Source organism: Clytia hemisphaerica, unplaced genomic scaffold, assembly GCF_902728285.1.
Source record: "Clytia hemisphaerica strain Z4C2 unplaced genomic scaffold, Clytia hemisphaerica genome assembly, whole genome shotgun sequence".
Lineage (NCBI taxonomy): Eukaryota > Metazoa > Cnidaria > Hydrozoa > Leptothecata > Clytiidae > Clytia > Clytia hemisphaerica.
The window spans coordinates 2,442,646-2,469,616 of record NW_027103551.1 but is presented as its reverse complement, the minus strand read 5'-3'; the positions used below and the strand labels follow the sequence as shown (position 1 = coordinate 2,469,616).

Genomic DNA, 26,971 nt, shown 5'->3' with positions numbered 1-26,971 from the left:
TTACAGAAGTTGATCACAAAATATCAAAACATGCATTTTACGTCCCGCAACGGTAACCAGAAAATGTAAAATTGAGTATGGTCAAGGGCAATAGACTTCGACCTGTTAACACAAACGAAAAACACAACGCATGTATGTAGAAGATTCTAAAAAAGAACCTGGCTCGCACATACCCGAAAAATCTACTTTGTCTAAATACCCCCCATCAACAGGCACAAGATACTTTGCTACAGAAAAAGATCTCTGAAAAATCTGCGAGAGGTAGAGTAAATTATCATACCTTAAGTTTGTAAGCTGATGAAAATTCTTCTTCTATTCAAATCGAATCCATGTATTACTTTTCTTTTCCACATTGAAATAAATATTGTACTTTGTCACTAAAAGCATATAGTTATCTAGAGATGAAACAATGGTAGCATAAGTGGATGTAGGAGGTACTTCATCAAGACAGGACTATTTGTCCACCCCTCCCCCAAAAACTCTATGTTGATGGTGGAGTCTTGTGAACATGCAAAAATCACTTTAACATTGATTTTTGGGGAGAGGGGCAGAGGAAGCTGGCGAATCTTTTATTACTATTTTTAAGAGGATAGTCTGGAAATATTTTGCACAAAATACAAATTAACTTTAGTTGAATTTCGGCGTGTTTTTCATTCTCAAAGCTGAAATCTCCATAAAAAAAATCAAAAGCAGCAATCAGGGACAAAATACTTGGCACAAAAGGGAAATTCACCGGGGTGTTTTGAAACCACAATCGATTTGTAAGTGCTCTAAAGTAGGTTCGAAGGGTAGAGTTTTAACTCTGAGTTTTAACGCTAGACTCAGGGCCGGCGAATCAATTTTGAAAGTGGAGGGGCCAAATAGTAAGTGTCTAATGAGGCGCCACCATGGTTGGCGCCGACGGGCCTATCTTAGCAAAAAAGTGGGGGGGCCATGGCCCCCCGGCCCCCCCAGTTTCGCCGGCCCTGAGACTTAAGACTTGGGACCTTAGGATCTGAGGATCCAAAAGTTTAAAAATGGTCCAGTAGGGCTTGAAATATAGCCTAGAAACCAATAAATCCCTCCCAGATCGAAATAATCGATGAAATCAAGTTGAGGGCCTGAAATTGACATTCTCGCTCGAACTTCAATTTTCGAAAAGTGGTAAATTAGCCAAAAGTGCAAATATATTATGGCGCGGATTGAGGAGTCACAAAAGGGGCCTCGTCCATAGCTTACACGCACTTATTCGCGACTCATAACCTAAAGAGGTCAAATTGGTCAATATTTAGATACACCTGGTTATCATTTTGTGATTAGGCCAGCGGCCGAGACAGTGAATTGTGTCACTTCGTAGAGCGCCGCGTAGATCAGGGCAAATTTTTGATATTATGATGCTAATAGGGTGGAGAATTGATAAAATAAATAAATAAAATTATTAATTTGTAAAGTTTCGACTATATGGTGCCGGGATAATGCCTTTTTTAAATCGACGTTTTGGGCGTTTTCCAATGACGTCAGCATTTTTCTTGGAGCGATTTCAAAAAAAAATGAACCTCACAGCTGTATAACTCTGGTATACATATGATGACAAGACAAACAAACTTTATGTCATCGGCTCATCAAGGGGCCTGGAATCTAGTAAAGGTCATTTGAAAATCAAAACTTTCGGAAATGTTTAACAGTTTCATCATCACTAAAGAAGATACCAAAAAAATGAATTAAAATATTATATACACAAGAAATGATTAGAAAATTAGGCTTAAAAAATGTCTAAATAATTTATATTATCCTACTTATAAAAAACCCAGTTGACTTGGTTGACTGGAGTTAAGACACCCCTTCCAGTCTTTTTCGTTGAGGGAGGCTTCCCAGAAACCAGTGATGCTTGATCCTTTTTACTTGGACGGTACTAGACTAAAAAGTCCGGCAACAAGTCTTTCTTTGACCGGTTCTTGGCAAATTTCGCCATGCAAAATTTTCTATATCGGTGCCAATATTCCGGTATTTTACGACAAAGAATACTGGTATTCCAGTATATTGCATCCTCAGAAGCTTTGGTGAACTTATAAGAGCCTGTGGAGAGTATGTCCAGTCTTTACAACGAATGCAGTCAATGATACAAATGAACAATTCAAAGTTCATTGAAAGTAAGACGAATACATGTCACTCCAATCCACCAGCAAAGGCAAAGTAATAAAATCAAGTATCGAGTATACAGTAATCCAACTTTCGAAAAGTAGGTACTGCACTGCACTGCAATGTTTTTTGAAAATTGGTTTGAAAATAAAACGGAACCATTAGTACAAGTTTTGCGGATGATGATTATTTTGTATTTTACAAATGATGCGTGAACATAACTGTTAAGGTAAACAATGCTTCCGACAAAGTAAAGCTAGCTAAATGTTAATCAAACCATTAAATCTATATTGAAAAAAAATCAAACTTCCAAGCCCCTATTATTTAAACATTTACAGGTCGACTTTCAAAATAGATCACGGCGTTCAAAGCGACAAACCTTAATTTATCTAATTTATGCAATAACCAAGCTAAGTGGATAAGGACCATAATTCCTTATTTTCCCATCTACCGACGGCCCTGGAGAGAGGACATTAAGTGACTTTGTATAGAAGTGTAACACTACCAACATGAAAAGGATATAGATTCCATTCAAGTTCTTGCTTCATAACGCCAGATAAAATTAATTCAACATTGTAAATATCTAAAAGCAAATGGTTAGATGCATTAAGTAAGTAAGTCCGCGACCGCAGTATGAGGCGACCCGAAGATTCCTCTTTTGATAACTATCCACCCGAAGGTAGGGGGCACCACTCTCTCCCTGGATTGTTCCGATTACCCTTGATCCTTCTCTTTAATTGCTAAGAATTAAGTAGAGAGACATCAAATACTTTTTTGTACAAGGTACAAAGTCTTTGGTATGCCCTGGTCAGGGATTGAACCCAAGACCTTGTGCAACGTAGCCGCAAAAATACCAATCAAGGAATATAAACAAAATCTCTTAATTATATTATCTGTACTAGAGTCAATTAAATTAGGTAATGAATTTGTTGTGATTCTTCAAACAAAATGGGGCACGTGTATCAAGAAATTTTTCGGTAAAACAGAAAATACGAACCGAGTGTTAACAAACAATAATACGAGGTAACACCTAGTACATAATTTATCGAAATATTCGCAAAAATTTATTCCATTAAATTAATGTATTAAGGATGTGTAGAAAATGAAACTTACCATAGCCATCTTTAACGATGTCAGCCCATAGATTCTTATCATCTCCACATGAAACTAAGTAGCTGTTGTATGAAGGGTCCTACGTAGAAGTAATGAGGTAAAGTTTGCTTAAGATGGTTCATTCCATTTTATATCCATCCAGGGGGTGGACGAACATTTCCAGGGTAATCGGAAAAGATTCTCCAGGGGGTGATCGGAGAAGATTCTTCAGGGGCTGTAAAGAAGCATTTTTTCATCTTTCAAGAGGGTAAAAGGTTATTCTAAAATTTTCAGGGGGCAAAAGACAGATTTTAGTTCGTCCACCCTCACATTTAAGGAATGAAAATAATTTTTCAAAGGGTGCTTTTGTCATTTTCCAGGGGGTATTTACACATTTCTAAGAGTCTTTATTGCCTTGAAGAGGTTTTTCCACCCCTCTGTATGGCACAGTATGGAAATTTCATGGAACAGCCCAATTGGAGATAAATCAATAAGCTTTATAGAAACACTGGAGGCAGTTTCTCAATTCCAGTGAAACAAATCTTTGATCGCAGTGGTACCGTAATGGTAACACTACTCAACAGTAGTGTAAATGCATCAAGAGTGCTATAAAAAACTTTTCCTTGAATATCTGTGATGATGTAGCAATGCGAGTCTAATAAAGGGTAAGACATACCAAATAGTTGGTAAATTAAAAAAAAATGTTTTGTTTTGGATAACAGATTTCGCGTGAAAAGAAATATAATATCTTCACGAATATAAATTAACCGTAAAAGTCCTTGAAAGAGACTTGAAATTATTTTGGGAGTAAAAAAAGATTGAATTTGTTTTTATATATACTCACATTTTGTGCATTGTGAACAAAAACGTTGACTAATTCATCAACTGTTTTAACTTCTGTCATCTAATAAACAAAGTACAGTGAGTTAGAACATGACAAAAAAAATTCTCTACACGTTTTTTATTAGAACAAACTATATAAGAAGGTAAGGCATCGATGACTAAAATATTGAGTACAAGTTAAGAACATTTTAATACTTTACGGACTCTAAAACACCCGATTCTTTAAGAGAGTGGACATAGTACCCACAAAATGGTGAAAATAAGAACATGTTACGATCATTTCTAGGCTAAAACTCAAAAAGTTAAGAACATCCGAAGGCTTCAAAAATATTAGATGTTCTTATAAAAACGTGCAATTCTGTAAATTTGAATCTTTTGTTTATTATAAAATGCAATGCAAGCTTAAAAAATCCAAAGAAGAAAAATCGTTTAACACCGGGAAATGCAAATAAAATTTTGTTGAATATATGGTTCATACTTTTCCACCAGCACATTCGATAATTTCTCTCATCGCGTTCGGTGCCGGCAAAATGGCTGGCGTCACATGGAAATGTAATCCCTATTTGAAAACATGAAAGATGAGAAAGATTTTCATGGTATTGTGTACATAATAAGGAAGAAAGATATTGGGCTGTTGGGCTGGGGTACTTCTAAGAACCTCTGAATGCAGAAAAAGGACTGAAAAGTATCTCATCTATCGAAAATTCGTCGGCAAAAACTGTTTGTCTGTAAAAAGTGGAAAATAGAACAGAAAAAAATAATAGAAAGTGAAGAAATTTTTTGCCAAGAAATATTTTTTGACGAAGAATTTTCTACCTATAAAGTAATAGTATTCCAACCTTCCTAAATCCCATTCAAGTTACAAAACACGATTAAGATTTGTTCGCACGTAACGGTTCCGTTTCGCTTCAAGACGAAACGAAGCCATTCTATTGGTTAGAAGTGATGTAAAACTTAAATTTAGCCAACATAATGGCTTCATTTTGTTTCGGAGCGAGACGGAACCGGACCGTAGCGTGTGGACGTGGTCTAATAGAACTCAGTGAAGTTTATAAATCTGTATTCTTAGGATAATTTATGGCTATTCAGGGAGTTTTCCAAGACTTTGAGCAGAGGCCGTTTTTGTAAATGTACATTGAGTTTCTTATAAGCCTGAAGAAAGGGAATTCGCTCAGCGAAGCTGTACATTGATGTAGCTGGGGTCTGGTGGGTGTTCAGAGGGCGAAACTCCGGAAAAAATCTTGAATATGTAGATAATTTAAGTTATTTTTGCTTGTAAACAACCAACAAGTTCAGTTTTGCTAGAAAATAGCTTTTTGAATTGGGATTGAGTTTCAAAAACACATCTTAGGTTAAAAAGTGCTTAGAAAAATCACTGGTATTTCCTCTCCTTTAAGGGTTAAGTTTTGGACCCCATGGTACGACCGTAGATTTATAGAGCCCGAAAGGCTAGATGTCGTGCTTCGGCTTAAAAGTGTGCCACGGTTAGGTAGGAAATCCTACCTAGGTAACGTGACATTACACAATAGAATTTCAGCGCTTGAACAATCAGAAGCTTTGCGGATTTTCGAAAACAAAAACAACAATATTTTTTCCTATATTCAATTTTTTTTCTGCGATGGCTTAAAGCACGACATCTAGCCCTTTGGACTTTAAAAATCTGTGGGTACGACCCTTCGTGAACCTTACTTTGCAAACTTGTCTTGTTTGAGCCCTTTGAAGGGATCTTTTTAACTTGAAGCCAAACAGGTCTTCAGATTCAGGATCGATCAAGGTATAAGTCGACTCGTCTAAAACGAAATGGAATACCTTAAGGGAAGAAATTTTCGCGGAATTGAATTTCGCAGTTGAGAGGATTTTTTGTTTAAAGTATGGCCTATTTTTCCCTATAAAGACCAATTTTATCGGTGATTTTTTAAATCATGAGAATATTCGTGTTTCGCGGAATTTAATTTCGCGGATTTGTCGAAAAGCCGCTAAAATTAAATTCTGGGAAAATTTGTTCCTGCGAAAATTTCTTCCCTTAAGGTAATAAAAATATGGAGAGTTACAATGTAAATTAGATAGTATAGTATCCACTAAACTAATAAATATCCACATTTGCTCAATATGCTGGAAATCAATGTCCAACTCCTGAAGAGATAAATTAACAATGAAATCGCTTACCCAGAAAAGATTTTGCTTCAAAAGAATCATCAACCCATGCAGGAGCCACCAGAAATTTACAAATACTGACCGCTGATAAGAACTTCACTGTACGAGTAATCTGAAATTAACGAGAAAGTACTTAAGTCCTAATGGAAATTTGGAAAGATCTTATCCGCGAAATGTTTTTGAACAGAACTCTAAAAGTTTCAAATACCTTTTATAATGTTAACTGGTATCAAAGAAGCGCTAATAATGTGTATTTCAATAACTAGTATGTATAATTTGGCAGTAAAAAAACAAAAAATCATGAAAATAATATTGTCTCCCCATGTTATCCGCGAAATTAAGTCCCCGCGAAAATTTATCTCATTAAAGTACACTTAAATTGCTAGCAGATATTAATAACTATTGTTGAAGCTTTCTTCTTTAACCACGGGAAAATCAACCTTCAATAGTTTTCTACTGTAATTGAACTTAGTTGTTCAAGTATTCAGTATTCATGACTCTGAAGTCCCTAATAAACGCCCCCTTCTTGTTAATTTTTCTATTTTTTCTCTCCCCCCGGACACCCCTCCCCGCTGATTAATTTTTGAAGATTCTAGCGATTTTGGGTATAAAGCTAAGCCATTTTATAAAGATCAATAGCCCAATAGTTCAATATAAGAATCAATGCCTCACAAAACCAATAGTGTATCATTAATACTGAGATTAGGCACTTTTGAAACAGAGGAATAATCAATGAGCTGTTCCATTTAAAATCCATACAGAGGGATTGGACGAACCTTTTCATCAAGTAAAAAAAAAGTTATTGAAATTGTGCGGATACCCCCTGGAAGATGGCAAAGTTAGTATGAAACCCTTGGAAAAATTCTTCTTCGAGCATTAAAAGTGAGGGTAGACGAGCTAAAACCAGTCTTTCACCCCCTGAAAGTTTTAGAAAAATTTTCTACCCCCTAAAAAAATAAAAAACTTTCCTTAGGACCCCTGGAAATTCTACTTCAAATCAAAAGAAGTTTAATATCAAGCTTGATGCATAAGGCCGCACCAAAGCGACTACTTAGGGGTCAGTACAGAGTCCCTTCAGGGAAGGGGGGGGTCAGTATTAAAATCTCACACAATTTCAAATGGTAGGTCCCGAGAAGACAAAATTAGAGGGTGGCCACTATGTTAAAATATCCAAAAAAAATAGTACACGTGTACTAAAATACTACTTCTCTAAATTGAGGTGGTGGCTTGCAGAAAATTATTCTCTCTTAATACAAATATAAGTCTGAGATCTAAGTACCGACCCCCCTGGATGTCAGTAAATTGATGGGCGACTAGTTCCAGTCTTCTCCTGTAAGAAACACTGCCCGTCTTTTAGAGCTATGGCGTTAGTGTGGAGAATCAGGTACGTTATCTATATACACGTTTTTTTATAAGAACATCCAAATTTTTTGAAGCCTTCGGATGTTCTTAACTTTTTGGATTTTATGGCGTGGAACGTTATGATATGGCGTTAGTGTGGAGAATCAGATACGTTATCAACAAGTTTTTTTATAAGAACAAACAAGAACATAAGGCTTCGATGGCCAGAACATTAAGAACAAGTTAAGAACATTTTAAGGCTTTGCAGGCTCTAAAATACCTGATCTCTTAAGAAAATGGCCAAAAATGCTCACAAAAATGGCGAAAATAAGAACATGTTAAAAACAATTTTAAGCTTACAACTCAAACAAAAAGGTAAGAGCATCAGAAGGCTTCAAAAATTTTGGATGTTCTTATAAAAAAAACATCACTATCTAATCACAAAAATTTGTCGCCGTTATCAAAGATAATTTAAGTTTTTTCTTTAAGAATATTATGATGAAATTGTCAAAAAAATTAAGAATATGCTAAGAATAACACCATCATGCTACACCAAAAAGAGTGTAGCGAGTTCAAGATTGTGTGTTTTCAGTGACAACCGGAGACGGTTATAGCTTTTGATTTGTCTAGATCTGGATTTGGTGAGGACGAAGGTAAAATCAACACTTTCACCGACCTCGATTTTGTTAGTCAAAACTGAGGGTCGTTCCAAAAGGCTTCAGTCAACTCGCTTATCATGATTTGAATAAATCTATGTTGCCTATTTCCGTCTCTTAATATTTTTTGAATTCGTTTTTAAAGTACTTGCGAAATTTGTAAACAAACTGTATGCAGTGGATACAAAATCAAAACAAATGTCACATGTCAAAATAAAAAATCAAACCAAATATGGCTAATTTTGATTGTTCAATTGTTTTACAAGTTTGTTTCGGACACGTGATTTTAATTGTTCTCTTTAATGACACGTGGTTCGTGCAATGTTTACATTTTACTACTTTAATGTCCCTTTAAGATCACTATTAACTTCAAACACCAAAAAAAAAAAACTAAAGACCATCAGAGCGAAAAGTTTCTGCCAAGTTTCCGATGATCGATAAGATTTTCATTGACGTCATCAAAGTAATCAAAACTGTCCGATTTTATTCGATGCACATTCACAATCTTGGCGCCGCCATGTTCCGAATCGAAATCTTTGGCTCTCGAGTCTTTCCACCTCTTTATAAAGAATGCTGCAGCGATAATTAAGAGTGCTATTATTGTACCAATAACAATGGCAAAGATTTTGATAAAACGGCGCTCCATTGGTTCAGATTATGTATGAGTGTAACTTGATAAAGACAAACGTCTAGGCGTCGAACACAACGGTTTTTAATGTTCAACTGTAAATCAAAATTGACTTGTATGTCTTTTGGATGAGCTCTTCCTACGACGGAGACGGTTAGTTTTAATTTCTTTAGATCCTGACTGAATGAGGTCGTTGGTAAATTAGCACTTTTACCGTATTCGATTATTTCCTGATGAGGAAGTGTTTGAAATTATCAGTAGTATTGTACGTGGATATCAAACGCAATAACGTATTCCCTGAGTATTTAATCACCAATATTGTACGGAAAAACCATTGGAAAATCTACTTTCGGATAAATATCAATGTATGAGCAGTAGAGCTAATAATTTTATAACTCGATTCTTCTATACACCGAAAGTAATGTCGTTTTTGTGACAACTAAGATTCTTCCTGGGGCTGTTAATTTTATTGACACGAGACAATTTGAATTTTGATGAAATCCAGCTGTCAAAAAGAAAGAAAAAAACTACTGCTCTCCGTATCCAATAAAAATTCGTTTATAAATCCTCTTCATTTTCTTTATTTTTCTAATTTTTTCACAAAATATTTCTTCACTTTAAGATATTTATCTACTAAAATAAGGGAGGTGGTGGTGAGGGAGAAACGAGAAAGAGAAAATTACTTTTAATTTTCTTTCTGTAAACAAGGAGAAACCTATCCCTCTTTATCGCTTTATCTTACTGTTTACGTATGCAATGTGTGACGGGACATTTTTTTCAGGCATGTGAAAAAAAATGGTTAATAACTAGAAATCAAAGAAAAAAACATATCGACTTTTTGTCACCTATCTATGGAACAAAAAATAGTTTTTATTCATCGGGGGGGGGGGGGGGTGAAAAAAAATACATAACATAGACTTTTCCAGAGACTAAAAAGTTACTTTTTAGTACATAGTTGGTGTTGGATGTGGAAACTCTACAGTTGAGCCCATTGAGTTTAAAAGCCCGGAGGGTTAGAGAAGAACCTTCAACCTTTTGAAAGAAAGAAAAGTAAAGGTTTAAAATTTGCGGTGCTTTAAGAATGACGGATTGAATCTAGCGCTTTCTTTCTTTTCACGCGGCATATTGTTCGAGATCTGGCAATTTCAATTTCAATCTGGCATTTGTGCAGACGTGTAAACATTTCAGATGGGAAATAAGTGGTTTCATTCCCCATCCAAAAGTTTAAATTCTACCCCCTTCGGGGCTTTAAGCTAAACTGAGCCACTCCTTCCCACACAGTTTTCAGCCACGCCTTTTTAGAATCAATTCCATGCTGAGAATCTTTTGTTAGCTTATCTGATATTCAACTTATCCCACGACCCTTGTATGCACTATCGAAGCTTATATATAATGTAATATCGAGAAAATCTTTAAAGGTTTCGAAAAGAAAAAATTTGTTTATCAAAACAGGATTTCTCGACATTTCCACGTAAGAAATGTTAGCGTCAAAGGTCATTTAAACCACCTTGTTGAACGATTTCAACATTAAACAACGGATTCAGAGTGATCTAAAAGCAGGCATCTCATATGTTTAGAAAAAAATATAAAAAAAAACCACTGGTCAGCCTGGAAAAAAAATTCAAGAAAAAAGAAGGTCTGTGATTTACACGTTTTTTTTATAAGAACAAACTTTATAAGAACATCAGATGGCCAAAATGTTAAGAACAAGTAAGAACATTTTGAGGCTTTGGGGACATCCGATTTCTCAGAAATACCCACAAAATTGCGAAAATAAGAACATGTTAAGAACATTTTAGGCTTAAATCTGAAAAAGTTAAGAGCATCCGAAGGTTTCAAAAATTCTGGATGTTCTTATAAAAAAAATGTGTATATTTTTTTTCCTTAATCATTCGCGGGTGTCATTTTATCACCTTTGAATATCGATTGAAAGAGAATATTTAAACATGGAAAATTCAATGGAATAAAGGAAATCCATGAAGGGGAGAATCCGAAATATCAAACTAAATAAAAATCCACCGGTAGTGAAAAATTCTCGTCAACCAGCTTGTGTTATAAAAATCTTAGTTTCCCATGAAAGGAAAATCAAGGCAAGATACATATTGATAAATAAGTTTTCTTTGCATATAGAGATATTGCCTCTTTTTGACATTTTCATGTCCCCATTTTCACCCAAATTTTAAAATTCTAATCCAAATTACGAGCATTAAGGAGGAAGTGAGGAAGTCAATTTTTGATATTTCATAATATTTGGGACCTTTTCAGAGACTAGATTGCTGTTTTACCCCTGTGACTTTTGAGGGTTTTGAAAAGGGACCCTAATGGCTCACACATATCCCCCTCCGCCTGGATATGTGAGTGATACCCATTTTCATTACCAAGAAGGTGGTCACGACGTCGTTTGAACGTACAACTAACGTCAATCAGATAGACGTTTTTGAACGTTGTTCGACGTGTTATGTCAGCAAGGTGTCCACACTGACCTTTATATATCCTTGGACCAAGCTATATCCGCCATCTTTGATTGAAGTTTTTTTTAAGTTGGTACCCGCAAAGAAGCCATTGTAGTGTTTGAAACTTTGCCTAACGACAAATGGCGCTAGCTCTCTCTCTCCGCGGGTACCGATTTCAAATCTCCGATCATAATATTTTGCTTGGCCGGCATTGAGGGGATATATAAAGGTCAGTGGGTGTCCATCTAGAAGAAAATGTACGAATTCAAGGGGGACATAAGACTCACCTTTGGAGCAACGAGATGAGTGCAGTCGTTGACTCCTCTTGCCAATTCACCTTTTAGTTTCACAACATTCTGTAGAATAGAAAAAAGAGAAGAGATGTAGTGCAAATTATTACACCCTTTCGACCGTAGCAACCAATTGCCGCGCAGGTATTTTTTTGTCTGTTTTACCACCCTCAAACTGTCCCAGTCTTTTTTTCGCACCTATAGACAATAGAAAAAGGTGTAAAAAAGGATTGGATCGAGTTTAGGGGGATAATTAAATAATAAAGCACGCGCCTGACCGCGCGAAAAGGTGTATTGCGAAAGAAGTTTATTAAGTTCACGAATAAGCCTGAAAATAGCTGAAAAATAGCCATTTTTTGGACTGGTTTCTCCGCTGAAAATGCCAATATAAAAATTTTGTGGTGAGTCAAGAATCTGACGTGTTTTCGCGAAATCGCGAAAAGTTAATCCAATTAAAGTAATGAATTTTTCACAAGCTCATAGTTCTTAAATTTAACACTACTGTACTGTGGAAAACCGGGGCGTTTCCGTAGAAGACATTATGCCATTCATATCATGAAAACCTTTACATACGAGCCCTTGTTATGAGGTACGAAAAACACAAACATAAAAAAGATGCACAAACCTGGCGTAAACGATGAACAGTTGTACCCGTAAGACCAGTGAATAATACCCTCTTTACATTAGGGTTTAATTTCCTAAAGTTAAATATAAAAAAATCAACAGTCAGGCGTAATCAAACGTTATTTGATCACACACATGTTGAAAATGGAAAATTGATCTTTTTTGCTTCAAAAGAGTTTTGGTGCATTTTTTTTTCTCTGGGACGAATAGTAATGATAACTGATGGTGAAATTATGGAAAATTTCGAGTGGTTAATTTTCTATTTTGCATGCCTACGTTGAAGATTCGGGTTGAAGATTTTACCAAAGAATCGAGGATTCATTTTCGTGTTTTTTTCATTCCTTAATCATTGAGACCTCAATTTCAGAACTGGAAAGTTAAAAGAGTTCAAGAAATCGAGCCGGTTTATAAAGTGGATGGGATTTTTCTTAATCATATCTACAATACTCACCGCTGCTTTTCTTTAGGGGTATTGTCTGTGCCGTCTTCACCCTAAAAAGATAAAAGTAATTCATAAGAAGATATTTTATATAGCCTCTTATGGCTCGGCGTGGGAGGGGTGAGAAAATTTTTTCTTGTTTTTTCTTTTGTTTCAAAGTATCGTGTAAGCAAATGGTAGGAGATACTTTAAATGATATACTTTAAATGCGTTATAGTGCATTAGCAGGGTAGCAGTGATAGCCATGCAAGAGCTTTTGGTTTAATTACAATCGGTAGAAACCCTCATTCAAGTAACCGTGAATTGTGCTAGGAATCGATTAATCAATAAATAAATCAATTCATCAATCCATCATGGATATTATGAGGGTGTGCTTGCATGTTTCCTATTTATGATATGCACCATTGCAATGCCTTCTGACATTAAATCACGGACCCAACAGTTGATTGGTTGCAAGTGACGTATTGACTGAATTTACGTCATTTACAACCAATCAGCTGTTGGGTTTATGATGTGATGTCGAAAACATTGTAGTGATATATATATCATGAACACACAAACCGCTTTTAAGGCTTGACGGTTTTTGAGGAGACTTGTAATGAATTTACATAGAAATGACATAACAATAGACGATATCGGCTTTCCGAATTCTTCCCAAATGATTACCCATGATGCATTGCGCAAAAAAATTCACGGACGATATTGACTTTCCGTGAATTTTTTTGCGCAATGCATCATGGGAAATCATTCGGGGAGAATTCGGAAAGCCGATATCGTCTATTATTTATCTTTGAGAATGTGAATGCAATGGCTTTAGATATTTTGGCGTCATTCCTTCCTGGTAAACTGGAGCCTAGTCTCCTCGCGCTTCAAAGGTTAATACAGTCAAGTCTCTCTAATTCGAAACTCTATAATTTAATCTTTTTGTAATTCGAACTAAAATATTAGTCCCCTCAGCTGAAGCCTAAATCACTCCCTGTTATTCGATTTTTCTCTAATTCGAAGAAAACTTTTGGTCCGTTGAAGATCGAATTAGAGAGAGCTAACTGTAGGCGTATTGGATTGAATAATGTCTCGATCTAAAAGAACATGCCAGTGTCTCAAAATCTGGCAAGCATTATAAAGCATTATATTGCGTTCAAAATGAAACAAAGTTGGAGAAGTTGAATAAAATATTGAAACGAAATCAAGCAATACGCACGATAGAGATGTGACAAGGTCATCTTTCTCATACGATACAAGAACCATGAAGGACTGCTTAGACTACACAATATATTGACGAATTATATAGTTTGCGGACCGTAATGTACCAGGTAAAACAGCATTTGAATATGGGGGGGGTGGAGGATATAACATCTTTTGGAAATTTACCCTCGGGCATTGTGACTTTTGACCCCCGGACGCAGGTCTAACCCCCCCCCACCCGGACAAGCATCAGTTGACCCCACAGACAATCAAAATTACCCTCAAACAGAGCAAAATTGCCCCTAAACGAGAAAGTTTACCCCCGGCAAACTTTGTAGATTTTTCACTACCCCCCTGGACACTATATCCCCCACCCCCATGTACGGACATTTTCTGGAAGAGCCCAATATAGCAAATCGAGCTGACATAAAGACACCTTTTTAATATATTACTGGTAATGTATGTAGTCCGTAAAACAGAGGTAAAATCGACTTTATTTTACCTCGGGGAGTTTCCTTTTTTCACCAGATGTAGCGTCAATGGTTCCGTTCGCACTTTCTGATTGTTCGCTCGTGTTGCTATCCCAAAGCTCTAAAAAATCAATAGAATAAAATGTATAAATTAAATAAATCAATCCTTCCGTACATCTCGAGTAATAGATTTAATAACAGAAGCTGCTTCTGATTCATTTTGAAATTTATTTTTATTTTAAACGCTACGGCTTCATCAGAGTACCATCATCAGTAAAAAATTAGTTTTAATGAAAATGAAATGATGAATTTTGAATGCAACTTATTATCTCATAAAACCAAAAGTTATAGATTTGGTATGATCATTTATTATAGTGAAAGGGCTGTCAAGGGTACAAAATACGGAATAAGGGTAATTCTTTAAGAAAATACCAGCGTACCGGTCAAAAATGTATCAATACCGGTAAAAAAAATTTCTGACGAGTACTACAAGAATACCGGAAATTCGACCTTTCCGAAATACCAAAATACCGGTCATTTTTCCATCAAATACTGGATAAGCGAAAGGGGGAGCCCTGAACAGTAGAGAGTCTTCAAGATAAGTCAAGTTGCAAATGAAAATTCATTACTACACGCTTTTTATAAGAATAGTGTACTTTGGATGAGGGTCCAGTATTCTTAAAAGATTGAGGATGAAATATTCTTAACGTATCCTTACTTACTTTTTTAGACTTGACTTTTAAACAAACATGAGAAATGATCAGATTGAATGTTGGGAGTTAAACATTGGGAGTTAAAATAATATTTTTGCCTTATAATGTTTCAATTTAAGGTATGTGTTCACCTTCCTTGACACATTCTCTTTAATTGATCATATCTTTAGAACAACAAATTTTTATATATCAAAAGTAATATTCTCTTTCTAATGGTAAAAGTTTCAGCTGAATTTAAAAAACTGGGCAGGATATAATTAAAATCTTAAGAATTTTAACCTTACCTACTTCAAAGAAGTTAAAGTCACCCATAGCTTTTGAATTTTGAAAAAATAATTTCGATACTATGTTCCCAATAGATTGAACTAAAAAACTGTCTTGGGATTTTTTTTGGAATTGACTTTAACTCTTTAAATCCTAAATTCTGTAAAAATATCGATAAAAAAGTAAATTTAAATGTGATTTTTTCAGTTATCTGCAAATTGAGGAAAAACAACTCGTTTAGAAATAAAATCCTAAGACACTTTTTAAGTTTGATCTTTTAGGAATCTTATAAAAAAAGAATGAAGTCGATATCTAAATGCTATGGGTGACTTTAACTTCGTTAAAAGTAGTGAGGTGTGGTAAAATTTCGTTTTTTTCTACATCAATTTGAAATTTTTAACGAGATGATTGCTGTTTATTTGAGTAATCAGTGAAATGTCTCAAAAATACTAATATTCAATAGAGGTGAGAATTAGCATCAGCTGAATTCTCTCTTTTGTCTTTGTTGTTTCCGAAAGAGACAATTATTTGAGTAAATAATCCATCATAAGACGAACTTTGTTTTGAAATTTAAATGGTTATAACTCTGGATCAAAAAAAGATTTTAAGGTCGCGATTTTACCAAAATGAAATCCAGTAACTTTTCTTCCACCTTGACTGAAAAAAATTTTTTTGACAAAAAATCGGAAAAAAGGTGTACACATACCTTAAGTATAACAATCAAAATCTGTGAAACTCACCCTAGAGCAAGAGCTTAGGGTATTCTTACAATTTGGCCAATTCTCACCCTAATATTCTTATAAAAAAAGCGTGTAGTATCATGTGAGCCTACCTTTAGAAAATTCTCGCAAACTTCTCAAGCTTAATCTTCAGACCTCTAACAGAAGAACTCAAAATTCATTTTTCAAGAAGAAATTAGCAATACAAACCTGTTATGTACTTTGAAAATGTCCGATTGATTAAGAGTTCGTCTGCAATGCCGACTTTTGCGTATTTAGATTTCAGTTTGCAAGGAAATGATTGGCCAGCTGAAAAAGAGGTAAAATTCCGTCAACGGGATATTTGGGAACAATAGTTTCTCATAAGTCATAACGCTTTTTCCACTAAATTTCGGTAGCTAGCTCGTTTGCTAAAATGTCCGCGTGGTCGATTAATGGCTATGGCCCCATATAATTGAAGTACTTCGATTATTTAAGCGAATTTTTCGCTTATATTCGATTATTTAAGCAAATTTATTTTTGAGAAGATCCCTAAGGACATCCACAGGCTACAAAAATCTTGGATGTATTCTTATGAAACTTAAAACGATTACTCACTCTGTATCATATCACCAAGCCATTTAGCGTTGACGACAGGAATACCCCATTCAAGTGCTGTTTTGTACTTGGCACCTTCCCGTCTAAGGAATAAAGATATGAAGATTAAAATGAAGAAAATAACAGGGAAGATAGTTCGAAAAATCTTAGTTTTGAATGGCTAGGTCATTGTGTCCTCAGTGGTCTCATCCCCTAGAAACCCTAAAACGTTCACGAACGTTCTTATTGAGTTAAATATTAACCTTTGGACGCAAAGGATCATTCACAAACGTTAGTTGACGTTCCGGAACATTCCTAAACGTTCGAGAACGTTCTGGAACGTACTAGGAACGCTATGGAACGTTCGTGAATGTTCAGGAACGTCTGAAGAACGCTCCATTTCATTTGTATACTTCAAATCGCTTGTGATGACACATGAGTTTGAGTTACACTTACTTTTTACAAACAAGATAGGAATGATTCTTGGAGAGATAGCCAGTGTATTGAGCACCAAGGAAGTTGATCATATGTTTCACCAAGTTACGATCTTTATTCTCGTATCCCGTGACTGTGAAAGTCTAAATACAGAGATGAAAAAAAGTTAGATCACTCAGAAATAAGAACCGGTGCTGCTCGTGAGGAAAATTGATCTCATGTTTTCACTTTTAATATCAACCTGAATCTAATCTTAGGTGACTATCAACTTCTCGCCGATCTTTTGACTTCGCTCAAAATAGAAAAAAGAAAGAATCTCGTTTAAATCAGATGCACTAATAGCGAGTAATGTAAGGAGATTTCACCCAGCTTCCGTAAGAGGTTGCCAAATTGTGTCTCTTAGAAATTATGAAAGGTTTTTCTGTGAAATGTTCAAGGAACTTAATTTGAGGGATAGTCATTTTCAAAAACTCGATAAACTTAGAAAGGATTCATAGTGAACGAAAGTCTGTGATATCAGTGATCTTATTTGACGATTTTCGCTAGTCAAAGAACCAAAAGGAATTACAATTCGACGTTCTAAATATTCGGTTCTGTTTTCGCCTCAAGTACACATTCACGCCAAAAATAGGCTTGTTAAAAATTCGCCGGCCTAGAATCTAGAATACGCCGGAGTTAATTTTAATTTGCCTGCTTATCAAAAACAAAGAGCAACCCCTGTGATAGTTATGGATTATTAACCGAAAAGCCGGTCTCTCTGGCAAAATATCGACCGAGTTCGCGACGTATTGGAACGAGCGAAGCGAGGTCCAATACGAGCGAACGAGGTCGATATTTTGCAAGAGAGACAGGCTTCTGAGGTTAATAATCCATTTATAGCCCTGCAAAAATAAAGTAATAAAAGTAATTAACAAGTGTATTCTATTGTTTTACATCGTAAAAATTGACATTTCAATGATGTCAATTTCATAACTGGTCACTATGGGGAAATATTGACCGGCCACGTGACATTAATCATCCAATCATCTTTCTTAATAATGATTGACAGTTGTATTGTAGGGCTATAATATCAATTAAAATCAAGATAATCTATTTAAAAAGTCTCAAACAGACTTACAGAAGATTTCATTCCAGCAATGGTATCAGTAAAAGGGACTGGTAGATGAAGAGGAGTTTTCGGTGGAAACACTTTCTTGGCTACCAAAACGTCGTTCAACCAATAAGCAGTCGCTATCCTCTTCTTATCCTCCAAAGCCTGTTAAGAGAAAGTGAAAGAAATTGCGCGGTAAAGAATTTTTCAAAAATGTAAACGCAATCATTCTGGGCTCCACACTATCCTCTTTTCCATTTTTCAGATTGTTGAAAAACCCGAAGAAATACAGCATTTCAGATTATCACAAATAAGAATTAAAAGTTAAATGAGTCTACATACATACGTATCATTGATGAAACGTGAGCTTAAAATACTTAAAATTGAAATGGAATGATTTCCTCGATATAGATAGGGTTTGAGAGACTCGAGCTTTAAATAAAAAGCCTTCGTAATTAATATCCAAATGCTGTCATGTAAATAAAATTCTACTGAAAAGGTTCAAAGCAGTCACATCATACCAGTTCGACTGTGTATAGTCATACACAATATACAATACAATCTTTATAAAAAGATTTACATCAATTTTCATTGCACCAATTTGTTTTAAATGAAGGGGATTTCAAAGGTTCGTTTTATTTGTACATTTTGACAAGTGCAGTAGTACGAGAGAAGAACTCTGAGTGATGTACTTTTTAATTTGTTACGATGAAAACAAATCTACCTTCTATACACCTCCTTTAAAAGGAGACTCGAAAACAACCCCATCACTGTTTAATAATGTCGTGGTGCGCCAGCCTGTTACTAAGGCTGGGCCCACGGCAACGACATTTTTATTTAAAAGTTTTTCCCCGGATATCGGCCTGACTGCCGTTAGAAGACAGGAGATGGAGTTCATGGAGTAGATCAAGGAGGTGGGAGACACAAAATGTTGAAGTCTAATTTCATTCGATAACTCATTATACAATATCCAAACATACAGTTCCATAAAGCATAAAAATTCAATAACGTTCAACACTTCGAGAAGACGGGAACGCACGATCGACTCTGCCTGGCCGGTGTCATTTCCGAACGAACTCTTTACTCTTCCTGGTACCTGGATCTCTCCTCTCATGTTGATACTCCCCGACGGGAGGACTTGCCTCGCCCGAGGCTAAAAGCGAAGTGTTTTTTCTCCTAATAAAATTTCTATCTAACGTACTCAAGGTGAGCTTCCATTCAATGGTTACCATAACTACGAACATAAATAATAAAATTGCAGAACTATGTCCTCATGACAACACTCCCTCGACAATGGAGATTGGTCCCCAATCTTTCGAATAGTTTTCTTAAAATGGATCTATATCGTTTTCATTTTTTTTGTTATATTTTGGCATTGCTCGTAATGTTCTTCTTGCGTACTCTGAACCAACAGTTAATCGCTAAATGGCCAGGTTCTTGACAAACGTAACAAAGTTGGTCATTGCCCATGGTTTTGGACTGGTGTGCTTTATTTTCTGACATTTCTCTATCTCTCGTAAAGGGTTTTTTCGATTTTGACGATTTTCTCTTTTCGATTGACAACTTCAGCTTCAGTCTTCTAACAGCTTTTTCGTACGAATCAATCTCGTTCAGGAACAAATCATTTTGAGTGTTTTCGTCTAAACCAGCCATAAAGAAATCTAACTTTTCATCTGGTTTAACATTCAGCTCGGTAAACATTTGTTCCATTTTCTCAACATATTCATCTAACGTAGATTGACCCTGTTTGATAGAATAGAGATCCTTTCTCAAAAGAGATTCATTGTCAAACTCAGTAGTCAGACTTTCAATGGCTTTATCATACGTATTCTTTCGCTCGTTGCTTAGTCCTCGAAAATACCATTTTGGTCTTCGTCTCAAACGGGTTGGTAGTAGAATCAGCTTCTGGTTGTCACTCAATTCAGCAACGGAAGACAGTTCATTAAAATCAGCTAAGAAAGATCTAAAAGTCTTATCATACTCATCGAAAATCGGAAAGTCATCGTGGTCAACGTTTAGGTGATTCATATGATCTCAATACAAATAGTTTGTACGATAAACATCAATGTGATTTGCTCATAAACAAAAGAGGAGCAGTCGTGGACGTTTTCAATAGTCACATCGTGTCCGACACAAGGTTGGTATTTATCTGAAGAGCGGCCATCGATTTAAAAATCGATTGAATCCATGTTGGACGCTGCCATAGACGTTTAGTCTCCACAAATAATCAAATCAGAGCATTAATAATTAAGTTGCTTGGGTTTGATTTAACCTGTGGTTTCTATACAACGTTTGTTCATTATTGTTCATGATTCGGGGCGTGGCTGACGGTAATTTGGGTATCAATAAATCATAAGTTATACAGTTTGAAAAATGGGTAAGCAATCAAATTTTAATTTGATGAAAGGCTGCTCGCAAGCAGGTGTATCAAGTTTCAGTGAAAGGTGCATACATTTGAAGAGTTTGAAATCAGCTACAGTTTGTTCTGGTTTGTTTTCAATTCACAAAGATTGTTTGTTATTGTTAAATCTATATCCATCGTACCATCGATAGTGCGACGACTAACTAGACGGGGAAATAATTGTCGTAGTTTTTCAATGTAGGTAAATCGTGGATTAGTGCCTCAGCTGTCACTCGCCCAATGTCCGAACGTCCCGAGAGGATAATTGATTCGATAAATACGGTCGAAATAGTCGGTTTCTCGTCGTACATCACTGCCAGAAGTTCATTTTAGATTCTTCAGGCGATAATTTGAACTTCTAGGTTTGTCTGAGCTTGGAATTGTGCGAAGGTAAACGCAACTAGGCAAGCTAGGACAAAATGCGGAGTTTGTATATCGCTGAAAGAACTTGTAAGTGAACTTGAGGTATGGAACTATGTCAAACTTTTCTAACAAGAACCACACCCACCATAACGATTAAACAATTCTCCAACAATACAGAAAGTGTTTCATATTCTATTCAAGTATTCAGCATTCAAACATTTCGGTTCGATTTTCAGCTGTTGTATGTTGTAAATGTTGAAATTGTCGTTGTATTTTTTTTTCAAAGTTCGGTTTTTGAATTTTTCAATTTTTTCATTGTACATCTCCCTTATAATCTATCTCCATCAGGCTCATCCTCTAAAGTTGAGCCCCCAGATGTCGTGGTGCGCCAGCCGGTTCTAAGGCTGGGCCCACGGCAACGACATTTTTATTTAAAAGTTTTTCCCCGGATATCGGCCTGACTGCCGTTAGAAGACAGGAGATGGAGTTCATGGAGTAGATCAAGGAGGTGGGAGACACAAAATGTTGAAGTCTAATTTCATTCGATAACTCATTATACAATATCCAAACATACAGTTCCATAAAGCATAAAAATTCAATAACGTTCAACACTTCGAGAAGACGGGAACGCACGATCGACTCTGCCTGGCCGGTGTCATTTCCGAACGAACTCTTTACTCTTCCTGGTACCTGGATCTCTCCTCTCATGTTGATACTCCCCGACGGGAGGACTTGCCTCGCCCGAGGCTAAAAGCGAAGTGTTTTTTCTCCTAATAAAATTTCTATCTAACGTACTCAAGGTGAGCTTCCATTCAATGGTTACCATAACTACGAACATAAATAATAAAATTGCAGAACTATGTCCTCATGACAATACTATAGATAAATTGAGACAAACCTTTTTGAAAATGGGACTTTGTTGATGAAGGCATAGCACATGAGTGACATCAGGTCCATACGTGTCCTTTATAACTCCAGATACTTTGGTGATTGCCTGAAAAAAGACGAAACCAATTTTATCCATGTGATGCTTTATTATAATAATTAACAGTTTCAATGAAATAATTACTCAAAGCGCAAGCTAGACGACTAATTCAGACATAGCAGAGAAATATATTTCTTTAGACATAATAGAAATAAAGCAAAAAGTAATGGAGGGAACAAAGCTTATACAAAGTAAACCCCGTGACAATAATCGTATTATCATATAACGCCTATACTACTGTAATACACGCATTATATGTCGGATATTGCCTTTGTTAACAAAAAATGCTAATGAGATCATAAAATATTTTTACAGTTCTCCAGATGTTGAAGGTGTTTGCTGGCAGTCGATCTTCGTAATCACAAAAATAAATCTTGAATCCTTTCAACAGATCTGGTGGACCTGTTAAATAAAGAGAAAATAAAGTCTGACTGTCAAAGCGGCCTAAAAGAATCACCTGTGAGGCCTTATCTAAAATAATGAGAATAAAGAATTTTTATTTCCGAACTCACATTTTTTCATTCCTGTGTTTAAACGTGACGTCTTATAAAAACCACTAAATAGATCTACTTTATTATTCCCAAGCTATGGCAGTTGAAGCAAGAAACGAAGCACCGTCGTCTTTGCTATAAGTAGAACACTCAGACCACGGTAAAGACCTTGGTTTTCAAAGTTGAAATATTTTGACCCGCAATGGGTTCAAAATTTCAAGGCTCTCCACAGATATCATACTCTTTTACACACTAGATAGCCTAACTGCTCACAGATTTCCCGTGTAATTGTGTTCAATTTTGAAAACGACGTGTCCGAACGTTAATAAGGGGAAAAGCTCCATCTAATGTTATTTTTATGGTCTAACGGTGCTATGGTACATTACAAGTTTTCAAGGAAAGATAGATCTAGCGATCTTGGTCCTATTACACCACATCGAGTTGGTATCATTAGGACTATCAAAAGACTTTGCTTGGTCTTCAAGGTTTATATAAAGCTATATTAAGCTTTGCTGAGGAGCAAGCTCTACTTCTCCGTTCACCACAGGCTATGTGAAGGTCAACACTTAGTGTTTTGAGCACTCTGGTGACAAAAGCAGCCTATGCTCGCTTACCTGCGCCGCACTGATGAGTCCTGGGAAGGACGAAACACGTGTCTGCGGATAGATGTATAAAGCTATATTAAACATTTCAAAAAATAAAATCCAAATTCACTTACATTGATTTGTGCTAGCGCTTATCATCTCTATATTTTCTTTGTTTTGGTTTGTAGGGAGTGATAAAGCATCTGTAGCAATTTGTCCTGGTGTAACTGGAGTCATAAAAGCACTTGAAGTTGCTGTCGAGATCATATTAGGTGTTGTTTGTTTAATGTTTTCTTGTGATATTTTAGAAACCACCTTGACTAGTGGCTCATACTCTTTGACAAGTTGCTGTGTTTCTTTTAGGATGGAATCTTTTATCCAGTCTGGAGTGACTACATTAATTTTGTTCTGCAGTGCAGCCTCGTACTTTTTCTGGAAACACAAAGATATTGAAAATTTGTTTAAATCAGTTATAAATGATTGAAAATAGAAATGCCCTTAAATCTTTCTGTTGGAAAGGGCCAACGTCTAAGGAAAGGTCGATGAATAGTTTATTCTTCAGAATGTAGGGCCTACATGGAGGAAAGAGACAATGAAAAAGAAGAGAGGGCCTTAATACTATTATTTTACTGGAAGAAAGATAAAAGTTTCATTCATCATCGAAACACCATGATTTCCACAAATTATTATGTTGAAAGAAGACATAACTTACTACTAAGTTTTAGTTGGTATAAGTTTAGTCACTATTTTTTTAATTGGCGTAATATAGTAAGTAACACCATAAAAAGGTTCGAAAAATCCGAGCGAAAATCTATTGCATTGTCAGTATAGTGACTACCTGATTACACGAAAATGAGGAGACATGTAATCAACACGAATTAAGAATTTTCGTGTTAATTAAAACCCCTTGGTGTCCTTGAAAATGCAAATGAAATTCGGGTTAATTTTTTTGCGTGTTAATTTCAAGACCGAGTTAATTATGTGTCTACTTATTTTCGTGTAATAAGATATAAAACTTTTATTTTCTAACAAAAACAAACCCCTTTAGGCTGTCCAACTATGAGGTGAGTACAAACACTACTGAGTGTGTTCACAAACTTTCCTCCATGGAACAGCACCATACCAAGTAAAGCATTTCGATCTTCAGATGGCATCTGAAAAACAACAATCAATCAAACTGGTTTCTAGTGTTCAATAATTCATAAGGAAAATAACAAAAAAAAAAGAATTTACTATTGTAGAGGTTTAACAGACTTAACTACACGTTTTTTATGAGAAAAAACTATATAAGAACATAAAGGCTTCGATGGCCAAAATATTAAGAACAAGTCAAGAAAATTTTAATGCTCTACGGTCTAGAAATTGGAAAAAAATAATCAAAAAAATGGTGAAAATAAGAACTTGTTATATTTTTAAACTTAAAACCCAAAAAGTTAAGAAACATAAGGCTTTAAAAAATGTGTTCTTATAAAATAAAGTAAGAGAAAAATGAAAATACGACTAACCTGTGAAGCACATATCACAGTATTGGCAAAAATTTGGTCCTTTTTTAGTGAGAAGGCTGCATATCTATTGTGAGCCATGTATTAAGGAAAAGTATATTCAAAATTGAAGCTGATATGGAGTAATTTGAACCGCATTTTAAAGAACGAAGCTGAAGACTGATACCAAAATAATGCCCTGTCAATCCGAAACTGAAATTAGTCAAAAAATGTTTAATCTAAGAATGAAAGCATGAAAGCAATGAAATATAATACAATTGAAAATTTTTAAAAAAATACAAAAGGACTTCCCAATGATTTAAAAAAAGTTTAAAAATGAATACTAGAATACCAAGCGGTTACATTTATGAAATCTGATGCGAGAAAAACATCATCAGACGAGTAAAATTAAACAAAATGCTTATAATGACACGACATTTTTAGTTGGGGATATCTTTCTAATATTTCTCCGAGAAGAGCTGAGCTGAGCTGAGATTGACATATATTAGACGTGAGTATCATAGCTCCACTGTGGTATGAAAATATTTTAGTGGTACGTGGTGGCACGGTGGTTTTTTTAAGGTTGAAGATTAAAAATTTCTGGTGTCAACATTCAATTTCTTATACATAGCATGTTTTTGAATCTTTCTAACAATTCAAAACGCCATAACGACACATCATTAGCAATTAACTAGTTGAGTTTGAATCCCGGAGGAAAGCTTAAAGTCTCGTTTGGGAATTGGATAAGTGATTTTGATGAGAACTGCAATAAAAATACTACGAAAAATTATTTAATGGTGGAAGGAGGGTGAACAATAATGTCATTACTGTGGACAAGGCCTATACATGAGAAATTGGCAAAAATCAGCCAGTTGTTATTCCAGTGTCTATAATAATTCCTCGATTATACTATAGTACTTTTGAGTGAATTTTTAACGGGTCCTTAATGTTTCAAATAGTTGAAAAGATACGGCAATAATACATCGCATTTCACACACATGTGTACCCAACCAGACTAAAAGAGAAAATGGAAAAACCTAAAGCGTAAAGGGCGATAGTAGTTTTTCCTGAATGTGAGCATGGTCAAGTGGCCTGGGAAGACTTCATGTTTACACAAACGAAAAACAGCACGCAGGTAGAAACTTCCAAAAACTTATAACAAAAGAGCTTTTAGACTTCCCCGAAAAACTAAACCCAGCCAAAGAAATATCCCCTTACAGGCGTTTTAAATTTAGCAATTTCACACAAAAAGGAATTTAGAAAGATAACTGCAGTAAACCACATAAATGTATGCACATTTCTGTTTGATACACACCCTTTTTACAGACTGGGTGGGACCCCCAAATAAAATTGGCCAGGTAATCGTCCCCAGTGGAAAATTATACTTCCAACTTTAGTCACTGTTGAAAGTCATCGAACTCACTACAAAACATTGTGCCATCTTTCCATCCCCACTGAACCTTTTGACACAGTTTCTGTAGTTTCATTCCGTTATTTTTACCCCCAACTGGCTATAAAAAGGATGGTCTTGATTGCCAAAAAATCTATATTTACTGTGACAATTGGTAGGTTTGATTCTTTAGCTTGCTCATAATTTTGAAAATGAACATTGTCTGCAATGATTAGATTTGCCACAGGTACAATGTAAAACTCTTTCTGTGCTCCTCCATCTTTCAAAATTTGACTAAGCTGTAAAAGAAAAGAACGGTCGGTTAATAAGACCAAGGATGTATTTGTGTATCAGTATAAAAATGAAAATTATTAGTGATTTTGTCTTGAAATCATCAATGCATGGATCTTATAACGCAAGATCATCTCTCCACTCTCTTATCATTTTTGGATGAATAAAACACTTTTTAACTTTTCTGCGTGAAGAGGTAAGGTATGAATTTAACAGGGTGGAATGGCATCAATTTTGACAATTTTTCCTAAATTTTACTCATTTTCAAATATTACTACTAGGACAGATACTAGTGAAATATTTTAATTAGCCAGATTTTCATCTACAAAACTTATAAAGTACAAATGTAAAAAAAAATCTGCTACCTTGCTATTCTCCTCAGCCAAGTAAAATTTAATGTCTTTGAATAATGTTTTATTTGTTTCACTCATTTTTATTCTTTATACTCTAAAAATAAATAAACATGTAGAGTTTAAAAGATTAGACAAGCCAGGTTTTTGCTTTAGTCCAGGATTTTTAAAATTTCACTTACGGCCAATCCAGAGGAAGGGATACGTTTACGTCACACTCGTTTTTGACTGGATACAGCCAGTAGGGACCTAGGAGCCCTGCGACCCATGCACCATTTGACAGCACCCATAGAGGCGTTCAATAGACTTAAATGGTAGTTGAAGATTTCTGGGAATGGCCCTTTGTAATTCCATTTTAAACATAAAAACATAACGTTTAAAAAGCTAAAAAATCTATAACACACTGATTTTGAGCTTAGTTATTCAAAACTGATTAAACTGAATGCCATTTTTTTTCTAAAATACAATTATTCTTTAAATACAAATAATAACGAAATGAAATTCTTTACTACATAATGAAGATTTTAGATGAAAAAGCAAATAGT

The 26,971-nt window shown here is 35.5% G+C and overlaps 1 protein-coding gene across 1 annotated transcript; it reads right to left on the bottom strand.

Annotated features, from left to right (window-relative positions):
• Positions 1-1,645: 1,645 nt before the first annotated feature.
• Positions 1,646-26,528, bottom strand: LOC136800260 (PAX-interacting protein 1-like). Its single transcript, XM_067056880.1, has 23 exons — positions 26,442-26,528; positions 25,950-26,084; positions 25,367-25,410; positions 24,420-24,483; positions 23,955-24,068; positions 23,049-23,346; positions 22,153-22,241; positions 21,753-21,848; positions 18,118-18,255; positions 17,022-17,143; positions 16,587-16,669; positions 16,200-16,298; positions 14,326-14,414; positions 12,651-12,691; positions 12,201-12,273; positions 11,573-11,641; positions 6,220-6,319; positions 5,743-5,843; positions 4,532-4,612; positions 4,055-4,114; positions 3,232-3,310; positions 2,641-2,701; positions 1,646-2,329 (listed from the first exon to the last, which is right to left on the bottom strand). The coding sequence occupies exons 1-23, from the start codon at positions 26,505-26,507 to the stop codon at positions 2,317-2,319; spliced, it is 2,115 nt and encodes a 704-aa protein (XP_066912981.1). The 5' UTR covers positions 26,508-26,528; the 3' UTR covers positions 1,646-2,316.
• Between the last annotated feature and the right edge of the window lie 443 nt (positions 26,529-26,971).